This window comes from Somniosus microcephalus, chromosome 1 (assembly GCF_052327205.1).
Source record: "Somniosus microcephalus isolate GS21.2 chromosome 1, FLI_Smic_1.0, whole genome shotgun sequence".
NCBI classification, from domain to species: domain Eukaryota; kingdom Metazoa; phylum Chordata; class Chondrichthyes; order Squaliformes; family Somniosidae; genus Somniosus; species Somniosus microcephalus.
Window position 1 is genome coordinate 404,652,815 of NC_140987.1, and position 17,207 is coordinate 404,670,021.

Consider the following 17,207-nt stretch of genomic DNA (forward strand, 5'->3'; position numbering starts at 1 on the left):
CATGCAAGTAAATGTGTTTTTATTTGTGTTGCAGCATGCAGCGAGCAGGATTCAGAACCTGGTGCTCGTCTAACCTGCAGAATCCTCCTCCACTTGTTTAGGACACCACAGTTGAACCCTTGTCACCAGGACAACAGTAAGTGAAGTATACTGCAAGTGCTGCCTTTTAATCAGTGGAAACACAGAAATTAAAAGTTGCCTGAGACTGGAGCTCAGTCTCGCCCAGGGAAGAAAGATCAATAGTTTTCTTTGCCTGAGAGAAGTCTTCCATTCAAAACAGAGGCCATTTGAACATTTATTTCAGAAGATTGTTCAAAAAATCTCTTTCTTCTATGTTTGTTTTGAAAGAACGACTCAGTGCCAAGTGCAATACTGGTGGATACCTAAGGGAGAAGGCGAATGTTTGGGAGGGGCAAACTACTTTCTGATGTAAAATACTTGCTTATCTATTTTTTTATTGTCTTCAACTTTATCTTTTAACTTTTTAAACTGCACTTTTTGTATGAGCGCTGTGCTCATTCAAAAGGGTCATTTTTATAGCACATTCAACTATTATTTCGAAATGTTCATGGTCACTGGACAGTGCCAGTTAATCCCTGCTTCCCATCCACATGGTTGTGGGTTAACTGGAAGAGTTGCCTGTCACTTGAGGATGCACAGTCGTTGTTGACAAAGATTCTGCTGAAATGGAAAGTTGCACTGGCATATGTGGTCTGTTCAGGCACAGACAGACTTCATAGTCTGATGTCCTGTACCATTGGTGACGATTGCTGCAAAGTTCATGACTGTGACATTTTGTCATATTGAAGGACATGCATGACAGAGTGTGGAGTACAGCAAGTAAGATTATCGATGATGACCATAGCTAAAAGAATCTTTCTGACCCTTGGCACTGTTGACAGTCAATGGTTTCCACTGATGGACTATTTTTTTTTTCAGATAAACCTACAGTAGGGATCCGTTCGTCCTGCGACAGACACTTGTTGGCAGCATCACAGAACAGTATCGTGGTGGGAGCGGTTTTTGCTGTCCTCAAAGCTATCTTTATGTTGGGTAAGTGATATCAATATAGATTGCAGATTACTGTTAGGACAGGGAGGGCCTCTATTTTGTTTGGGAGGTTTGTTTTACGCACTCCTTTTATAAGTTAATCTCTTTTCTTTCCCTTTGGTCTACTGACGCTGTGTTATGCCCCAGACTGAAATACGCTGACCAGACCTGTACTTGATTATTAATGTAATATTTCTTGATGTCCTTTCTCTATATTAAAATATATCAAGAACAGGGTATCGGAGGGATGAAGATCCTAATCTTGGATTTTGACCTTGAGGGTTGGAAATATTAATAGCACCGCTTCATTTTCCTTCCCAGGGAATTTGGGGTGAAATTTTCTCATTCTACTTCATAGAGTCATAGAGTTATACAGCACGGATAGAGGCCCTTCGGCCCATCGCGTCCGCGCCGGCCATCAAGCCCTGTCTAATCTAATCCCATATTCCAGCATTTGGTCCGTAGCCTTGTACGCTATGGCATTTCAAGTGCTCATCCAAATGCTTCTTAAATGTTGTGAGGGTTCCTGCCTCCACAACCCTTTCAGGCAGTGAGTTCCAGACTCCAACCACCCTCTGGGTGAAAAAGTTCTTTCTCAAATCCCCTCTAAACCTCCCGCCCTTTACCTTGAATCTATGCCCCCTTGTTATTGACCCTTCTACTAAGGGAAAAAGCTCCTTAGTATCCATCCTATCTATGCCCCTCATAATTTTGAACACCTCAATCATGTCCCCCCTCAGCCTCCTCTGCTCCAAGGAAAACAAACCCAATCTGCCCAGTCTCTCTTCATAGCTGAAGCGCTCCAGCCCTGGTAACATCCTGGTGAATCTCCTCTGCACCCTCTCCAAAGTGATCGCATCCTTCCTGTAGCGTGGCGACCAGAACTGCACACAGTATTCCAGCTGTGGCCTAACCAGTGTTTTATACAGCTCCATCATAACCTCCTTGCTCTTGCCTTCATTAGCCGAGGCATAGAATATAAGTATCCCATATGCCTTTTTTACCACCTTATCCACCTGTTCCGCCGCCTTCAGGGATCTGTGTACTTGCACACCCAGATCCCTCTGACCCTCCGTCTTGCCTAGGGTCTTACCATTCATTGTGTATTCCCTTGCCTTGTTAGTCCCCCCAAAGTGCATCACCTCGCACTTTTCCGGGTTAAATTTCATTTGCCACTGTTCCGCCCATCTGACCAACCCATCTATATCGTCCTGCAGACTGAGACTACCCTCCTCGCTATTTACCACCCTACCAATTTTTGTATCATCCGCGAACTTACTGATCATACCTTTTACATTCATATCCAACTCATTAATGTAGACCACAAACAGCAAGGGACCCAGCACCGATCCCTGTGGTACCCCACTGGCCACAGGCTTCCAGTCACAAAAACAACCTTCGACCATCACCCTCTGCCTTCTGCCACTAAGCCAGTTTTGTATCCAATGTGCCAAGGCACCCTGGATTCCATGGGCTCTTACCTTCTTGACCAGTCTCCTGTGCGGGACTTTATCGAAGGCCTTACTGAAATCCATGTATACCACATCCACTGCGTTACCCTCATCTACATACCTAGTCACCCCCTCAAAAAATTCAATCAAATTAGTCAGACATGATCTTCCCTTGACAAAGCCATGTTGACTATCCCTGATTAATCCTTGCCTCTCCAAGTGGAGACTAATTTTGTCCCTCAGAATTTTTTCCAATAATTTACCTACCACTGATGTTAGGCTCACTGGCCTGTAGTTCCCCGGTTTTTCCCTACTCCCCTTCTTGAATAATGGTACTACATTAGCGGTTCTCCAGTCCTCTGGCACATCCCCTGTGGCCAGAGAGGTTCTGAATATATGTGTTAGAGCCCCCGCAATCTCTTCCTTTGCCTCACACAGCAGCCTGGGATACATTTCGTCCGGGCCTGGGGATTTATCCATTTTTAGGCCTGCTAAAACCGCCAATACCTCCTCCCCCTCGATGTTAATATGTTCGAGCATATCACAGTCCCCCCGCCCTATTTCTATGTCTACATCGTCCTTCTCCATAGTGAAAACAGATGCAAAAAATTCATTTAGAACCCCTCCTACATCTTCCGGCTCCACACACAGATTGCCACTTTTGTCCCTAATGGGCCCTATTTTTTCCCTAGTTATCCTCTTACCCTTAATATACTTATAAAACATCTTAGGATTTTCCTTTATTTTGCTCGCCAGTGTTATTTCATGGCCCCTCCTTGATCTCCTAATTTCTTTTTTAAGTATCCCCCTGCACTTTTTGTACTCCCCTAGGGCTTCCTCCGTCTTTAGCCTTTTGTATGTGCCAAAAGCCCTCCTTTTTTTCCTAATCCATTCTCGTATATCCCCTGACATCCAAGGTTCCCTGTGGTTTTTGGAACCACCCTTGACCTTTACGGGAACATGTTGCCATTGTATGATCTCAATCTCCCTTCTGAAAGCCTCCCATTGCTCCGATGCGGATTTTCCTACAAGTAGCTGATCCCAGTCCATTTTGGCCAGATCCTGCCTTATCCTATTAAAATCGGCCTTCCCCCAATTTAGAACCTTTATTTCCGGCCCATCCCTGTCCTTTTCCATGACCACCTTAAATCTCACCATATTATGGTCACTGTCACCAAAGTGCTCACCTACTAGCACTTCTTCCACTTGGCCGGCCACATTCCCTAGAATTAGGTCCAGTACTGCCCCCTCTCTTGTAGGACTTTCTACATGCTGGCTCAAAAAGCTCTCCTGGATGCACTTTAAGAATTCTACACCCTGACTATCCCAGTTAATATTGGGGAAGTTGAAATCCCCCATTCAACAGGGTATTGCATGCAGCTTATTGGAAAATTGCGATTGTAATGTCTGCAATTTTTTGTCCATTCATTTCAGTGGATGGAGAGTGCTCCTGTGCTTTTACAATAAGCTGCCTGTTGAACACGAGGCACCACTAGTGGAGCAAGATCTTAGAAAACTTCACTGTTAGTACTCCTGTAAAGTAAGGAATGAATAGGTAATGGCAGTGATAGTCATGAGGGAAGCAATGGTGGATTAAATGTATATGAACTCTGAGCTCATTCCATCCAAACATAAAAATGGCCTTTTCTTGCTCCAGTCTTTATGTTCCAGTGTTCAAAGGAGGTTCGTGTCCTGTAACTGGGGTAAGTAACAGGCTTGAGGGGCCGAATGGCCTACTCCTGCTCCTACCTTCTATGTAACCCTGAGCTGAGAGAGGAGGATGCTCTGGATAGCTTTATTCCACAAATAAGATGCTGTGTGTCGTGGGACAATAAAAATACAGTCTAGGAGAGTGCCCAAACTCAATGAAAGATCTTCCTCTTCTGTTTCAGGTGATGCTGAATTGAAAGGCTCTGGATTCTCGCATTCTGGTGGGATGGAAGAGTTGCCCGAGGATGATGTAGGAGTGAAAAAATCTGGCAGTCGGACTGTTTCTATTGAAACCGCCAGTTTAGATGCTTATGCTAAATATGTGCTGAAGAATATCTGTCAGCAGGTATGGGAACATTAAATCTGGGGCACGGGGGCTCTGTGTGTTCACTGAAATTAAGCTTCTCTGTACTAATGCATACATTTGGACAGAATGTTCTACATTTTGGTTCCAACTACAGAGACATAGGGCAGGATTTTCATTGAGCTGTGGAGGCAGGATTGGAGGCGTGTGGGGGGTTAAAATCTTGAAATCGGGGGGCACGAACCCATCCCGCCCCCAACCCGCCTCCGTGCCAGTTTCAAAGGAGGCGGGTACCCAACCCGCGCTGGGACCCGCCTCCCCAAGGCGGGAAGGGGATTAGTGCCAATTAACTGCCTGTTAACAGGCAGCTTTTAGCCTAATCCCTATTTTCATTGGTGAAGTGTGGGATTCTCGACGGCTCCAAACCACATCAAGTTAGCGGGGCCGTCGGGCTGAAGGGCGTGGAGGGGTCGAGATGTCTGGTGTTTAGGTGAGTGATGGTTGCATGAGTGCAGAGGTAAGATTGTTTGGTGTGTTTAAAGAAGTTTAATTACCTTTACAGCCTTCCTTCCTTCAGGTCTCGGGAGTCACTCATCTCACTGGCACAGAAAGCAGAATGGCCGCGATCTGTCAAAAATTGCAGTATTCAGCTTTCTGTTCCGGGGAGATCTCTAAATCATCCTGAGAGGAAGGAATTAACTTTAGAGTACAGATTGTCAGTGTTTGACAGCTTCAAACAGCTGTCAAACGCTGATATTTCATCTGTCAAACGGTCTTGACAGATGAAATGTCAATCTGTGATGTCACCTGTTGCTGGGTGGCCCTTATTTGGCCTGCTGAGCCCGCTGGGTGGGCTCAACAAGGTCAATCAAGTCAAAATCACGTGGGTTGGCTAGAACTCGATGGAGGCGGGACTACAACCCCAAAAGTTGTAGTCCCGCCTCCTCAGTGAAAATCCAGCCCAAAGAGTTTGAAAAAGTGAAATTTTTCATTGTTAGTTGGAGCGCCAACATACAGCTGCCAAGAATGGTGCCATATAGGCTCAATCCTTCACTGTTTTAATTATGTTCCTATGGAATAGGCCTGGCACCTTGCCATAACAACAACAACTTGCATTTATTTAGTACGGTTAACGTAGTAAAATGCCCAACGGCACTTCACAGGAGTGTAATCAGACAAAATTAGACACCAAGCTAAAGAAGGAGACCGTAGGAGAGGTGACCAAAAGCTTGGTCAAAGAGGTAGGTTTTATGGAGAATCTTAAAGGAGGAGAGAGGAGTAGAGAAGCGGAGAAATTTAGGGATGGAATTCCAGAGCTTGGGGCCTAGACACCTGAAGCTGCGACCGCCAATGGTGGGGTGAAGGAAGTGGGGGTGGACGAGAGGCCAGGGTTGGATGAACGCAGAGTTCCTAGAGGGTTGTAGGGCTGTAGGGGGTTACAGAGATCGGGAGGGGTGAGGCCATGGAGGGATTTGAACATGGGGATAATAATTTTTAAATTGAGACATTCAGTGACTAGGAGCCCATGTAATTTAGCGAGTACAGGGGTGATGGGTGAACGGGACTTGGTGCGAGTTAGAATACGGGCAGCAGAGTATTGGATGAGCTCAAGTTTATGGAGGGTGAAAGTTGGGAGGCCGGTCAGGAGAGCATTGGGATAGAATCTGGAGGTAACAAAAGCTTGGATGAGGGTTTCAGCAGTAGATGAGCTGAGGCGGGGCGAAGACAGAAGATATAACGGAGGTGGAAGTAGGCGGTCTTGATGATGGAGGAGATACGGGGTCGGAAGCTATCTTGGGGTCAAATATGACGCTAAGGCTGTAAACAGTCTGGTTCAGCCTGAGACAGTGGCCTGGGAAGGGGATTGAACTGGCGGCTATGGAAGAGTTTGTGGCGGGGGCCGAAGACAATGGCTTTGATTTTTCCAATGATTAATTGGAAGAAATTTTGGCTCATCCAGAACTGAATGTTGGATAAGCAGTCTGACATCACGGAGGCAGTGGCGGGGTTGATGGAGGTGGTGATGAGGTCGAGATGGGTGTCGTCAGCATACACGTGAAACCTGGCATTGTGTTTTCGGATGATTATGCCAAGGGGCAACTGTAGATGAGGAATAGGAGGGGGCATAGGATAGATCCTTGGGGGACTCCAGAGATAATGGTGTTGCGGTGGGAAGAGAAGCCATTGCAGGAGATTCCCTGGCTATACCTGGATAGGCAAGAGTGGAACCAGGCAAGGGCAATCCCACTCAGCTGGACAATGGAGGCGAGACGTTGGCAGAGGATGGTGAGGTCAACCGTGTCAAAGGCTGTAAACAGGTCGAGAAGGATGAGGAGGGATAGTGCACCAGATAGGGGGAGATATGGGGGGAGTTTCTGAGCAGCAGGAATGCCCATACTGGGATGTTTTAACTTCTGGACTCATGTCAGCAGAGCATAGTTCCCTCTACATCATCTGATCAACATTCCTGAATCCGGTGCAGCACAAGTTAAGTGCAAAGTAACGCTCCATCTGATAGGGTAGATGTAGGGAGGCTGTTTCCACTTGTGGGAGTGTCTAAAAATAGGAGCCATAAATATAAGAAAGTCACTAATAAATCCAGATAAGTTATTCAGGAGAACCCTCTTTACCCAGAGAATGGTTAGAATGTGGACATTTCTACCGCATGGAGTAATTGAGGCAAGTAGCATACATGCCTCTAAGGGGAAGCTAGATAAGTATATGGGGGAGAAAGGAATACTGTAGAAGGATATACAGATAGGGTTAGATGAAGTAGGGTGGGAGGAGGCTTGTGTGGAGCATAAACACCAGCACAGACCAGTTGAGCTGAATGTGCTGTTAATTCTATGTATCTGTGTATCCTTGATATCCTTCGTAATTTTTTCTCGTACTCTTTTTGTAACTCATTACTTTTTTTGTATCCCTTTTTCTGTTCTTTTATATCTCTCCCCATCCGAGGGATCTCCACTATTCTTTGTAGATCAGCATGTGCAAATGTCACATTTTCTTACAAATGCAAAACAATCCTAAAAGACTGCTTCTGGTCTGCAGACGAACTGACGAGCACTTTCCATTCTGCAAAATTTCCTGACCAAACAATAACTACGGGCCAGATTTTCAGTGTGCCGTGAGGCGGGCTTTCGGGCGTGCCGGAGGCAAAAATCCCGAATTCGGGGGTCCCGACACCATCCCGCCCAAAACGCGCCTCCACGTAAGTTTCAAGGGAGGCGGGTACCCGCCCTGCACTGGGACCCGCCGACCCGAGGCGGAAAGGGATTAGTGCCAATTAACTGCCTGTTAACAGGTAGTTAACAGGCAGCTTTTAGCCTAATCCCTATTTTGAGGGGTGTTGTGTGGGATTCCCGATGTCTCCAAACCACGCCAGGTGAGAGCAGGCGGGCCGTCGGGTTAAAGGACTTGGAGGGGTCGCGATGTCGGTGTTCAGGTGAGTGATGGGTGTATGAGTGCAAAGGTAAGTGTGTTTGGTGTGTCTAAAGTGTGTAAAGAAGTTTAAATTACCTGTACTTACCTTAACAGCCTTCCTTCCTCTAGGCATCGGGAGTCCATCACTCAGCTGGAACTGAAAGCTGAATGGCTGCGATCTGTCAAAAGTGACAGCCTGCAGCTTTCAGTTCCGGTGACAGTTCTAACTGAGTCTGCGTAGAAGGACTCGGGTTAGAAGTCAGATTATCAGTGTTTGACAGCTTCAAACAGCTGTGAAACACTGATATTTCATCTGTCAAAAACTCTTGACAGATGAAATTTCAGTCTATAACGTCACCTGTTGTCGGGTGGCCCTTAATTGGCCTGCTGAGCCTGCTGGACGGGCTCAACAAGGTCAATCAAGGGAAAATCGCGTCGATTGGCCGGACGTTGATGGAGGCGGGACTAAAACCCGACAGTTGTAGTCCCGCCTCCTTCCCGACAGCTTAATGAAAATCCAGCCCTACATTTTGAATGACCTGAGGATTGGTTGACTTAAAAGGCTTGTGGCCTTAACTGACACAGCCTGACCTTGCTAGTAGAATAATGCATTTTTTATTACTTAGTAGAGCTCATGTTTTTATAAAACATTGTCTTTCTTTGCAGGAGTGGGTGGGAGAGCGCTGCCTAAAGAGTTTGTGTGAGGATAGCAGTGCTCTGCAGGATCCAGTTCTGACAAATAAGCAAGCGCAACGACTCTTACAACTGATATGCTATCCACACCGACAGCTGGACAGCGAGGAAGGGGACAACCCACAACGTCAGCGAATCAAACGCATCCTGCAGGTAAGGAGTTGGGAAAGAAAACAACAAAAACCGAATAGGCGAAGAGGGTGCCATAGCAGTATCTTAGACCTGAAAGTGAAGACCTTTGCCAGGGAGTATTTGGCTGCTAAAGTAACAAAATGTGGTGTAAGTTTAAAAAAAAAAATTGGAGCTAACCACAGTTCATTGGTTACTGCTGATTAAGAGGATGATGGCAAATGAGCTACGTTTTGACGTAGGTTTAATGGTGCCCAAAATGGGAGAACATCACAAAGTCTGTATGTGTTCATTTTTAAAAATAAGGTAGAACCTCACTCCAACATATCTCTGCAACTTTCTCCAGCCTTCTACTACAAGAATGCAAGTTGACCACCTTTTTTCCATTTATTTTAGAATCTTGATCAGTGGACAATGAGACAGTCCTCACTGGAGCTGCAACTTATGATTAAACAGAGTGTCATCAGTGTAAGTAAAAGGCATTACAATTTGACTTCAATTCAGAGTCTGTACATGCCTCCAGACCTCAGGATAGGTGCATGTGTGTTTTGTGTGTGTGTTGATGCCTGTAAGTGAATGTGGGGGAGCCTTGATTCTTGGAACAATTTATTTCTCAAATAACTTTGCATCCTTCAAGAAATATCTCTCTCATTCACTTGGTACAGTGTTTCTGAGCTTCATTAATTGTTGAAAACCTCTTACCACAACTAGTTCATTCTATTCTGTTCTACACCTGTACCTATTCAGGTTTTGTCCCATTAAATGCTGGTAAGAGTGCATGGGTTCCTCTTTACCTGCATGTTTGGATTTTTAAAAATTCGTTCTGGGATGTGGCTGTCACTGGCAAAGCCAACATTTATTGCCCATCCCTAGTTGCCCTTGAGAAGGTGGTGGTGAGCCGCCTTGAACCGCTGCAGTCCTTGTGGTGAAGGTACTCCCACAGTACTGTTAGGTAGGGTGTTCCAGGATTTTGACCCAGCGACGATGAAGGAACGGTGATATGTTTCCAAGTCAGGATGGTGTGTAACTTGGAGGCGAACTTGCAGGTGATGGTGTTCCCATGCGCCTGCTGCCCTTGTCCTTCTAGGTGGGAGAGGTCGCGGGTTTGGGAGGTGTTGTTGAAGAAGCCTTGGCGAGTTGCTGCAGTGCATTTTGTAGATGGTACACACTGCAGCAACAGTGCGAAAGACACAACACCTAGCTGTCCTCCAGTTCAAGAGTGATCTGTGCTGACTAGTGATTGTCAGAAAGCCAAAAATGAGTACGTATCAAGATTTGAAATTTTGTACTCTAATGTAATTCGGATGTAGTATGAGGGAAACTACATCTGACTGTTCTGTGAATGTGTGTGAGACACCTTTTTGAGAGACTGAGTGCAGGTGCATGAGTTCTTTCATTAAAGTAATGATTACATCAGGAATAGGAAGTTTTTCATTTTACACTTGATGACAGTCAACCAATTCTACTCTGATACACCATGTAACAGAATTCCTTTTGCATGACTCTTGTAAATGTGTCTCTGTCCCAATAATCAAAAAAATATATTTTACTGTACCAGGCTGACTTTCCTATAATCCCACACCTTTGTACATGTAATCTTTTGAGACAAACACAATCTGAGTCATATCCTATGTCTAAAAGACCTTTTTAAAAAAAAAAAAAAAAATATATATATATATATGGTGTATCCCCTGTACTGCTATTAAAATTATATCCAAGTCTTGCAATACCTTGTATCACCTCATAAGCTAAGTGCTGTTAGTGAACGTATCATGTGAAGGTGTTCGCCGCGGTGATAATTTCTGAGCGCTGTATTTTCCTACCCATACCCAGTGGTGCATCTTACGGAATATTGTCTGATCCTATATTTTAGGAGATGAATTCCTTGCTAGAAAACATCGCTAAAGCCACTATTGAGGTATTCCAGAAATCAGCTGAAATGAACTCCTCCAATCTGAGCAGTAATGGAACTGTGAATGCTGGGGTACCTGTCTCTGGCACCAGCAGCACAAACGGAAACGCCACCAGCAAAATGAAACCGCTGCTGAGGTGGGTTTCAGGTAGACTTAAAAATGTGAACACTGGAAATGTAAAATAAAACTGGAAATGCACAGCAAGCTAGTCAAATCTGGAAAGAGAAAAAGCAGGCTAACAAATCGGTGGACCTTTCATCAAAACATCAAAAGCACCAACCTGTCTTTTTCAAATATTGACTGATCTGTGCATATCCAGTGTTTTCTGATGATTTATTTAGCAAGTTTTCTCTTGGATGTTCAGACATGAAGTATATGGGAGGATATTTGACCATGCAATGAATTGCAGCCAAGCCTGATCTGCCCTCACTTGACAGCCACTCAGTTACTTTCCAACAGTATAATGATTATGCTGTATAATGATTAGGAAAAGGAATCCTAGTTGATGTGTTTTTTCCTCCTTAACTCTAAGCCAATAGTAGCTTCTGTAATGCTGCCTGAGCATAGCCTGATGATGATCAAACCTGAGACTATCCTGGTCTGGCTCAACTACTCACTAAATTTGCTGCGTCATCAGGGCAGCACACCGGGTTTTGTAGAGCTTCAGCAACTAGCAAGATATTCAGATTCATTCCAGTTGGGCATCATAGGGATTTTGTCCAGGGATAGTTCATGTTTGTTGGGAGAAGCTGTTAATTTTATTGTCGTTGATATAGCTAGATGTCCTGTGTCATTGTGAAGAATTGTTAGTCCAGTAGCAGTTTCAGTAATGAAGATGAGCGCCACCAAATATTTAAGGAATATAATGGTTATGTAATATGCTGTACTTTGTCAAACTGAGGTTAGGTTATTGACAAATTTTGACAATTATCCAACCAATTCTCCAACTAGCAAAAAAAATATCCAGTATCCATATTGTTTGCTTCAGTTTCACACAGATGTACATAAAAGAAAGAGAAAAACTTGCATTTATATAATGCCTTTCACAACCTCCGGACACCCCAAGCGCTTTACAGCCAATTAAGTACTTTTGAAGTCTAGTCACTCACTGTTGTAATATAGGGAAACATGGCAGCCAATTTCTGCACAGCAAGGTCCCACAAACAGCAATGTGGTAATGACCAGATAATTTGTTTCAGGTGTTGGTTGAGGGATAAATATTGATCAGGACACCAGGAAAATTCCCATGCTTTTTGAATAATGTGATGGGATCTTTTACATCCACCTGAGTGAGCAGACAGGGCCTCGGTTTAATGTCTCATCCAATAGATGGCACCTCCAACAGTGCAGCACTCCCTCAGTACTGCAATAGAGTGCCAGCCTGGACTATGCACCCAAGTCCCTGGACAATGTAGTCTACGCTTGACAATTCAAAGTTGTTTTTGTTTTCAACTATTTTTTTGTTAAGTTTTGAATTATCCAGTAATTTGAATTAAGCAACGGAACAGCAAAATGGGAATTTAGGCCTAAAAATTGAATGATCAGATCATTTGAGTGAAGCAACTTTGAAATAAGGGTAGACTTTATCTGAATATCTCTGTCACAGACTTAAATTCATTTTTCTAATTTTCTCCCTATCTACCCTGAAGATGCTGACTTTTGTTGAGATTAATGTGCTGATAGCTCACTGATTCCTTGCCCAGGTGGCTCTCCTTCATGTGAGTCTAGACAGTGAGTTGGCAAATTATTCAAGCATGGAGGGAATCACGGAAAAGCATTGCCTAACGGCCAGAAATGCGCACTTTCCATCAGAGGTCACTCGATAGTGACTGGACCAGGTACGCTGGCCACTTTTTTCCCCCTTTTTCTCCCCTCCTAGCTCAGAGGCAATAACAACAACAACTTGCATTTACATAGCACTTTTAACATAGTAAAATGTCCCAAGGCACTTCACAGGAGCATTATCCGACAAAATTTGACACCAAGTTGCAGAAGGGGATATTAGGATAGGTAAGAGGTAGGTTTTAAGGATTGCCTTAAAGGAGGAGAGAGGTGTAATGTTATTATTAGCATCCCAACTGCTGAGAGCCACTAATTCAACACACCTCGGGAATTACACCTGCAACTTTATGGTCTCCAGGACTTGGTGCTACTGAAAGATGTTCCATTGTTGAAATTGATGAGGACTCCAAACACTGAGACCACCTAATTGTTTGTTGGAAGTATTTGTACATTGTGTATTCCTGTTGTAATTAAATACATTATTATTTTCACATGCAGCTCGTCAGAGCGGACAGGTGTCTGGCTGGTGGCACCTTTAATTGCAAAGTTGCCGACATCTGTCCAAGGTCATGTGTTGAAAGCAGCTGGTGAGGAATTGGAGAAAGGCCAACATCTCGGGTCATCCTCACGGAAAGAGCGGGATCGGCAGAAACAGAAGAGGCAAGCGTGGGTTTTTAATTTTTTTATGAGCAATAACAATGGATGTTCTTCTTGGTTTGGGGGTGTCCTCGCTGACAGCTTTCCACTGTTGAGACTCTCATTATATTTGTGCTGATGTTGTGTCAGTGTGTTTCTGAGCTTTCATCAGTAACCAATCCACCGCATGTGTAGCAGACATAACCACTGGACACAGCACTGAGCAGCTTACATAACTGAACCTGTTGACTTGCATAATGGTATCTGAATTGCAGCAAAACAATGAATGATTCCCTGTTCCCTTTTATTAAAAAAAAATCATTCTGGTGATATGGGTGTTTCTAGCATTTATTGCCCATCACTAGTTGCCCTTGAGACTTGGTGAGCCGCCTTGATCCGCTGCAGTCCATGCGAGGAAGGTACTCCCACAGTGCTGTTAGGTAGGGAGTTCTAGGATTTTGACCCAGCAACCATGAATGACTGGTAATATATGTCCAAGTTAGGGTGGTATGTGACTTGGAGAGAAACTTGGAGGTGATGGTGTTCCCATGCACCTGCTGCCCTGGTCCATCTCGTGGTCCTGCACTGGGTAACATACCCTGGTAGACAAAGCCTGTGTTTAACTACCCCAGAACTCCATCTTTGCCACTTTCTAATGGCTAGTGGCAGGTGCTCACTTTTTTTTTTTCCTGCCTCCTCCTCTTTAAGAAAACAAAAGCTGATCTGTGCTTAACCAGGATCAGTAACAGCCCACAAATGTACATTCACGCTGGTGCACTGCACTTTCACCCACTTATCATTTAGTGTGGTATCGGATCACTGGCATTGTGCAGTTTGTAGGTGTATCTGCACTCAGGAGTTCCCTTCCCCTGTTAAGTTGGATACTGCATATCTGATATTTCAACAGTTTTAAATGCATCCATTAGACATCAAAGTGCAACCTTAAATACTACTCCAATGTCTTGCATCTTTCTTGCAATCCTAAACAGCATATTTGATAGCCATCCTCTTATTTTGAGCTCCTAACTTCTCTATCGTCGTCATAACTTTTCTTGTCTCTCTCTTTAGTATGGTGAGCGCTCCTTTGAAATTTCTTGTCTTGTTCCTTGCAAGCTCCAGATATGCCATTCTACACAGTCCTCCGTGTTAAACTGAAGACTCTCTATTGTCTCCTACTCTAACTCCAGGAGTTCAAAACTGTGTAACTTCTCACTGTCTTCCCTTCCTCCTACAATTTATAAACTTTTCAGACCTAAGCTTAGCATCATCTAATCACTACTTCCTAATTTCCCTCATCATCTTGCCTACATTTTTCACCCTTAGTGGTGTTCTACGCTATAGACCTTGACTCTTCACCTGTGGGGCTATACAGAACATCTTCAATTGTGTATCTGGATACCATCAAATAACTTGTAATTAAAAACAGTCACCAGAATTTAATTACGCTGTTTAATAAAATAAAATTAACTTGATAACACCAGTTGGAGACATTACATGGACATTAATATATTTCAGTTAATCTTTGCTTTTCTCTCCAGTATGTCCCTGCTCAGTCAACAGCCATTTCTTTCTCTGGTTTTGACGTGCCTGAAAGGGCAGGATGAACAAAGGGAGGGGCTTCTCACCTCCCTTTACAGCCAGGTCCAACAGGTAATGTACCTCTCAATATTAATAGTTGTGGAAAATTAGTGAGTTGTGTATCAGCAGGTGTTAGGTGATGTAATAAAACTGGTGTGTTTCAGTCCTTCTCCACCGCTAGGTCCATCAAGCAATGTCATGATAACAAGATAGGTTTGTTTGAAGAAGGCCCTTCCTTCCACATGATCTCATCCTTCCAAAATTCTAGTTCTACCCTCTTCCCATTACAGCTTTAATAGCCACTTGAGCAGGCAGGCAGAACCTTTCTTTAACATCTCATCCAAACCCCCCCACCCAAGAAATGCAAACACCCCTCAGTAATGCCCTGGGTTATCAGCTTAAATTAGGTGCTCAAGCCCTGAAGTGGGACTTGATGCTGCAAGCTTCTGACCCAGAGGCAAGAGTGCTACCAACTATGCCAACTTGATACCTGTTGAGTACCCAAACAGGGATTTGAACCATGAACATTGCTTTTGCCTTCCTAACAGATGGTCTGTTATCTGAACTATTTAGACTCTACTTAGAATAAATAAATTAGAGGGAAGCTGCTTTTACTTGGTTTTTACAGTCAGCTAGAACAGGACTATAATACCAGGCAAAGTAGGATTACAGTATAATGCAGATATCAAGAGAAATAAAAAGAAAAGTTCCTTACATCCAAAGTTCTGCTCTTAGTTCCTTTAGGCACTTTTCTTGCTGAGGTGCAGTTCCACAGATACTGGCAGCCTTCCATTACCTTGCCCAGATGGCTATTCCGCACATTTGAGCTTGAACAACGAATGTCAGCAGCCTGTTAAACTGTGAAACATTGGCTAGCCAAATCCTGTTTACACTCTCTAGCTGGAGAGCAGTCAAGAGGTGATGCATAAAAACATAATGGGCCAGAAATTCAGATCGGGGGCTTGCTGCGCATGCAAGCCCCTGATATGCACTTACCCGACGCGCTGGCCGTTGACCTCCAGGGACGCCTGGAATTCGATTTTGAAAAAGAAGAATCCCGGGCAGCGTATGACGTCACGCCGCCCAGGAGTGCAGCCAGCGCGAAGCCTGTAGCGCGCTGTGCAACTGAGACACGCCCCTTGAGGTCTCAGTTTAACAGGACACGCCCCCAATGTTTCTGCCAAGCTGCTAAGCATTTTTACATGCAAAGCAGCAGTTTAAATAGGTTTTTGGAAGTTTTTTGAAGATTTTGGTAACTTTTATAAACTTTTAAAAACGTTTACATTATTTTGAAGAATCTGAAGTAGTTTTAAAGAGAATTAAAGCAATTTAAAGACTTTTAAAAGCCCTAAAAGAATTTTTTTAATTCCATTTATTTATTTAGCAATGTCGTCGTCATACGTGTCTTCACACTGTTCCCTTTGGGGAACTGTATGAAGTGGTGGAAGGATTTATGGCCATGATTAACGCTCATTCCGTGACCGTAACCATCTTTGAACCAGCCATTAGGGCGGTTAGTCCTATGGCGGGAGGGTTTTACGGGCTCCCACAAGCTATACAAGGAGGGGGGGCCACCCACACCCACGGACGCAAATATCCCACTGGATGTCAACCCAGAATTTAGAGCCGGAGCTCCGACTCCACTTGCCGGGACTGTCTGGAGCGGGGTTCGAAACCCTACCCTGATCTGGCCCAGCGGCGGGGATCCTACCGCTATGCCAAAGGCCCAATCTGATTAGCAAAGTGAAATGGCTGGAATGAGCACAATTCACGGCATTAAAAGAACTCACAATTGAACTGATGATGACCTCAGCAATCTCCTCAAGGAAGTGGAGGCGCAGCGCCTGCTCATCATTGGTAATGAGAAGTCAAAGGCGCCGCAAAAAGGGCAGATGATAGCTTGGTCTTTCAAGTGGCAGCATAGGGCTCCAGTCACGGGGAGGGAAAAGGCGCAGGAAATGTATGGGTGTCACCTTTTGTGTGGAGTGGGCCTTTTGCGTAGCAGTAAGCATCCCTGCCGCTGGGCCAGAAGGAGTAGGGTTTCGAACCCCACTCCAGACAGTCCCGGCAAGTGGAGTCGGAGCTCCAACTATAAATTCTGGGTGGACATCCAGCGGGATACTTGCGTCCGTGGGTGTGGGTGGCCCCCCCCCCCCTCAGATGGGTTGTGGGAGCCCGTAAAACCCTCATGCCATAGGACTAACCACCCTAATGGCTGGTTCAAAGATGGTTACGGTCACGGAATGAGCGTTAATCACGGCCATAAATCCTTCCACCACTTCATACAGTTCCCGAAAGGGAACAGTGTGAGGATACGTACGACGATGACCTCTTGCGCAATGCACCTCCTTGGACCCTCCGTCGCAGATGCGAGGGGGCAAATCGTGCAATTGTTAAATTTTTCATTTTATTGACATGTAAAATGTTGGCCCAGTAATTCCCTTCCAAATGCGCGAGTACGGTCGGGGTACTTACGCATGCCGGTTTTCAGCATGCACAGTGCATGTGGGGAAAACCGGCATTTCCTGTCCTCTGAAC

At 44.7% G+C, this 17,207-nt stretch overlaps 1 protein-coding gene across 2 annotated transcripts in view; it reads left to right on the plus strand.

Annotated features, from left to right (window-relative positions):
* Positions 1-17,207, plus strand: part of med12 (mediator complex subunit 12) — a 168,861-nt gene that overhangs the window by 103,396 nt on the left and 48,258 nt on the right. For both annotated transcript variants that reach the window (XM_085998362.1, XM_085998370.1), the window contains exons 24-31: positions 35-136; positions 940-1,053; positions 4,394-4,557; positions 8,605-8,784; positions 9,157-9,228; positions 10,634-10,809; positions 12,954-13,115; positions 14,630-14,741. In XM_085998362.1, the coding sequence (XP_085854488.1) occupies positions 35-136; positions 940-1,053; positions 4,394-4,557; positions 8,605-8,784; positions 9,157-9,228; positions 10,634-10,809; positions 12,954-13,115; positions 14,630-14,741 (1,082 nt within the window). The remainder of the gene's footprint in view (positions 1-34; positions 137-939; positions 1,054-4,393; positions 4,558-8,604; positions 8,785-9,156; positions 9,229-10,633; positions 10,810-12,953; positions 13,116-14,629; positions 14,742-17,207) is intronic.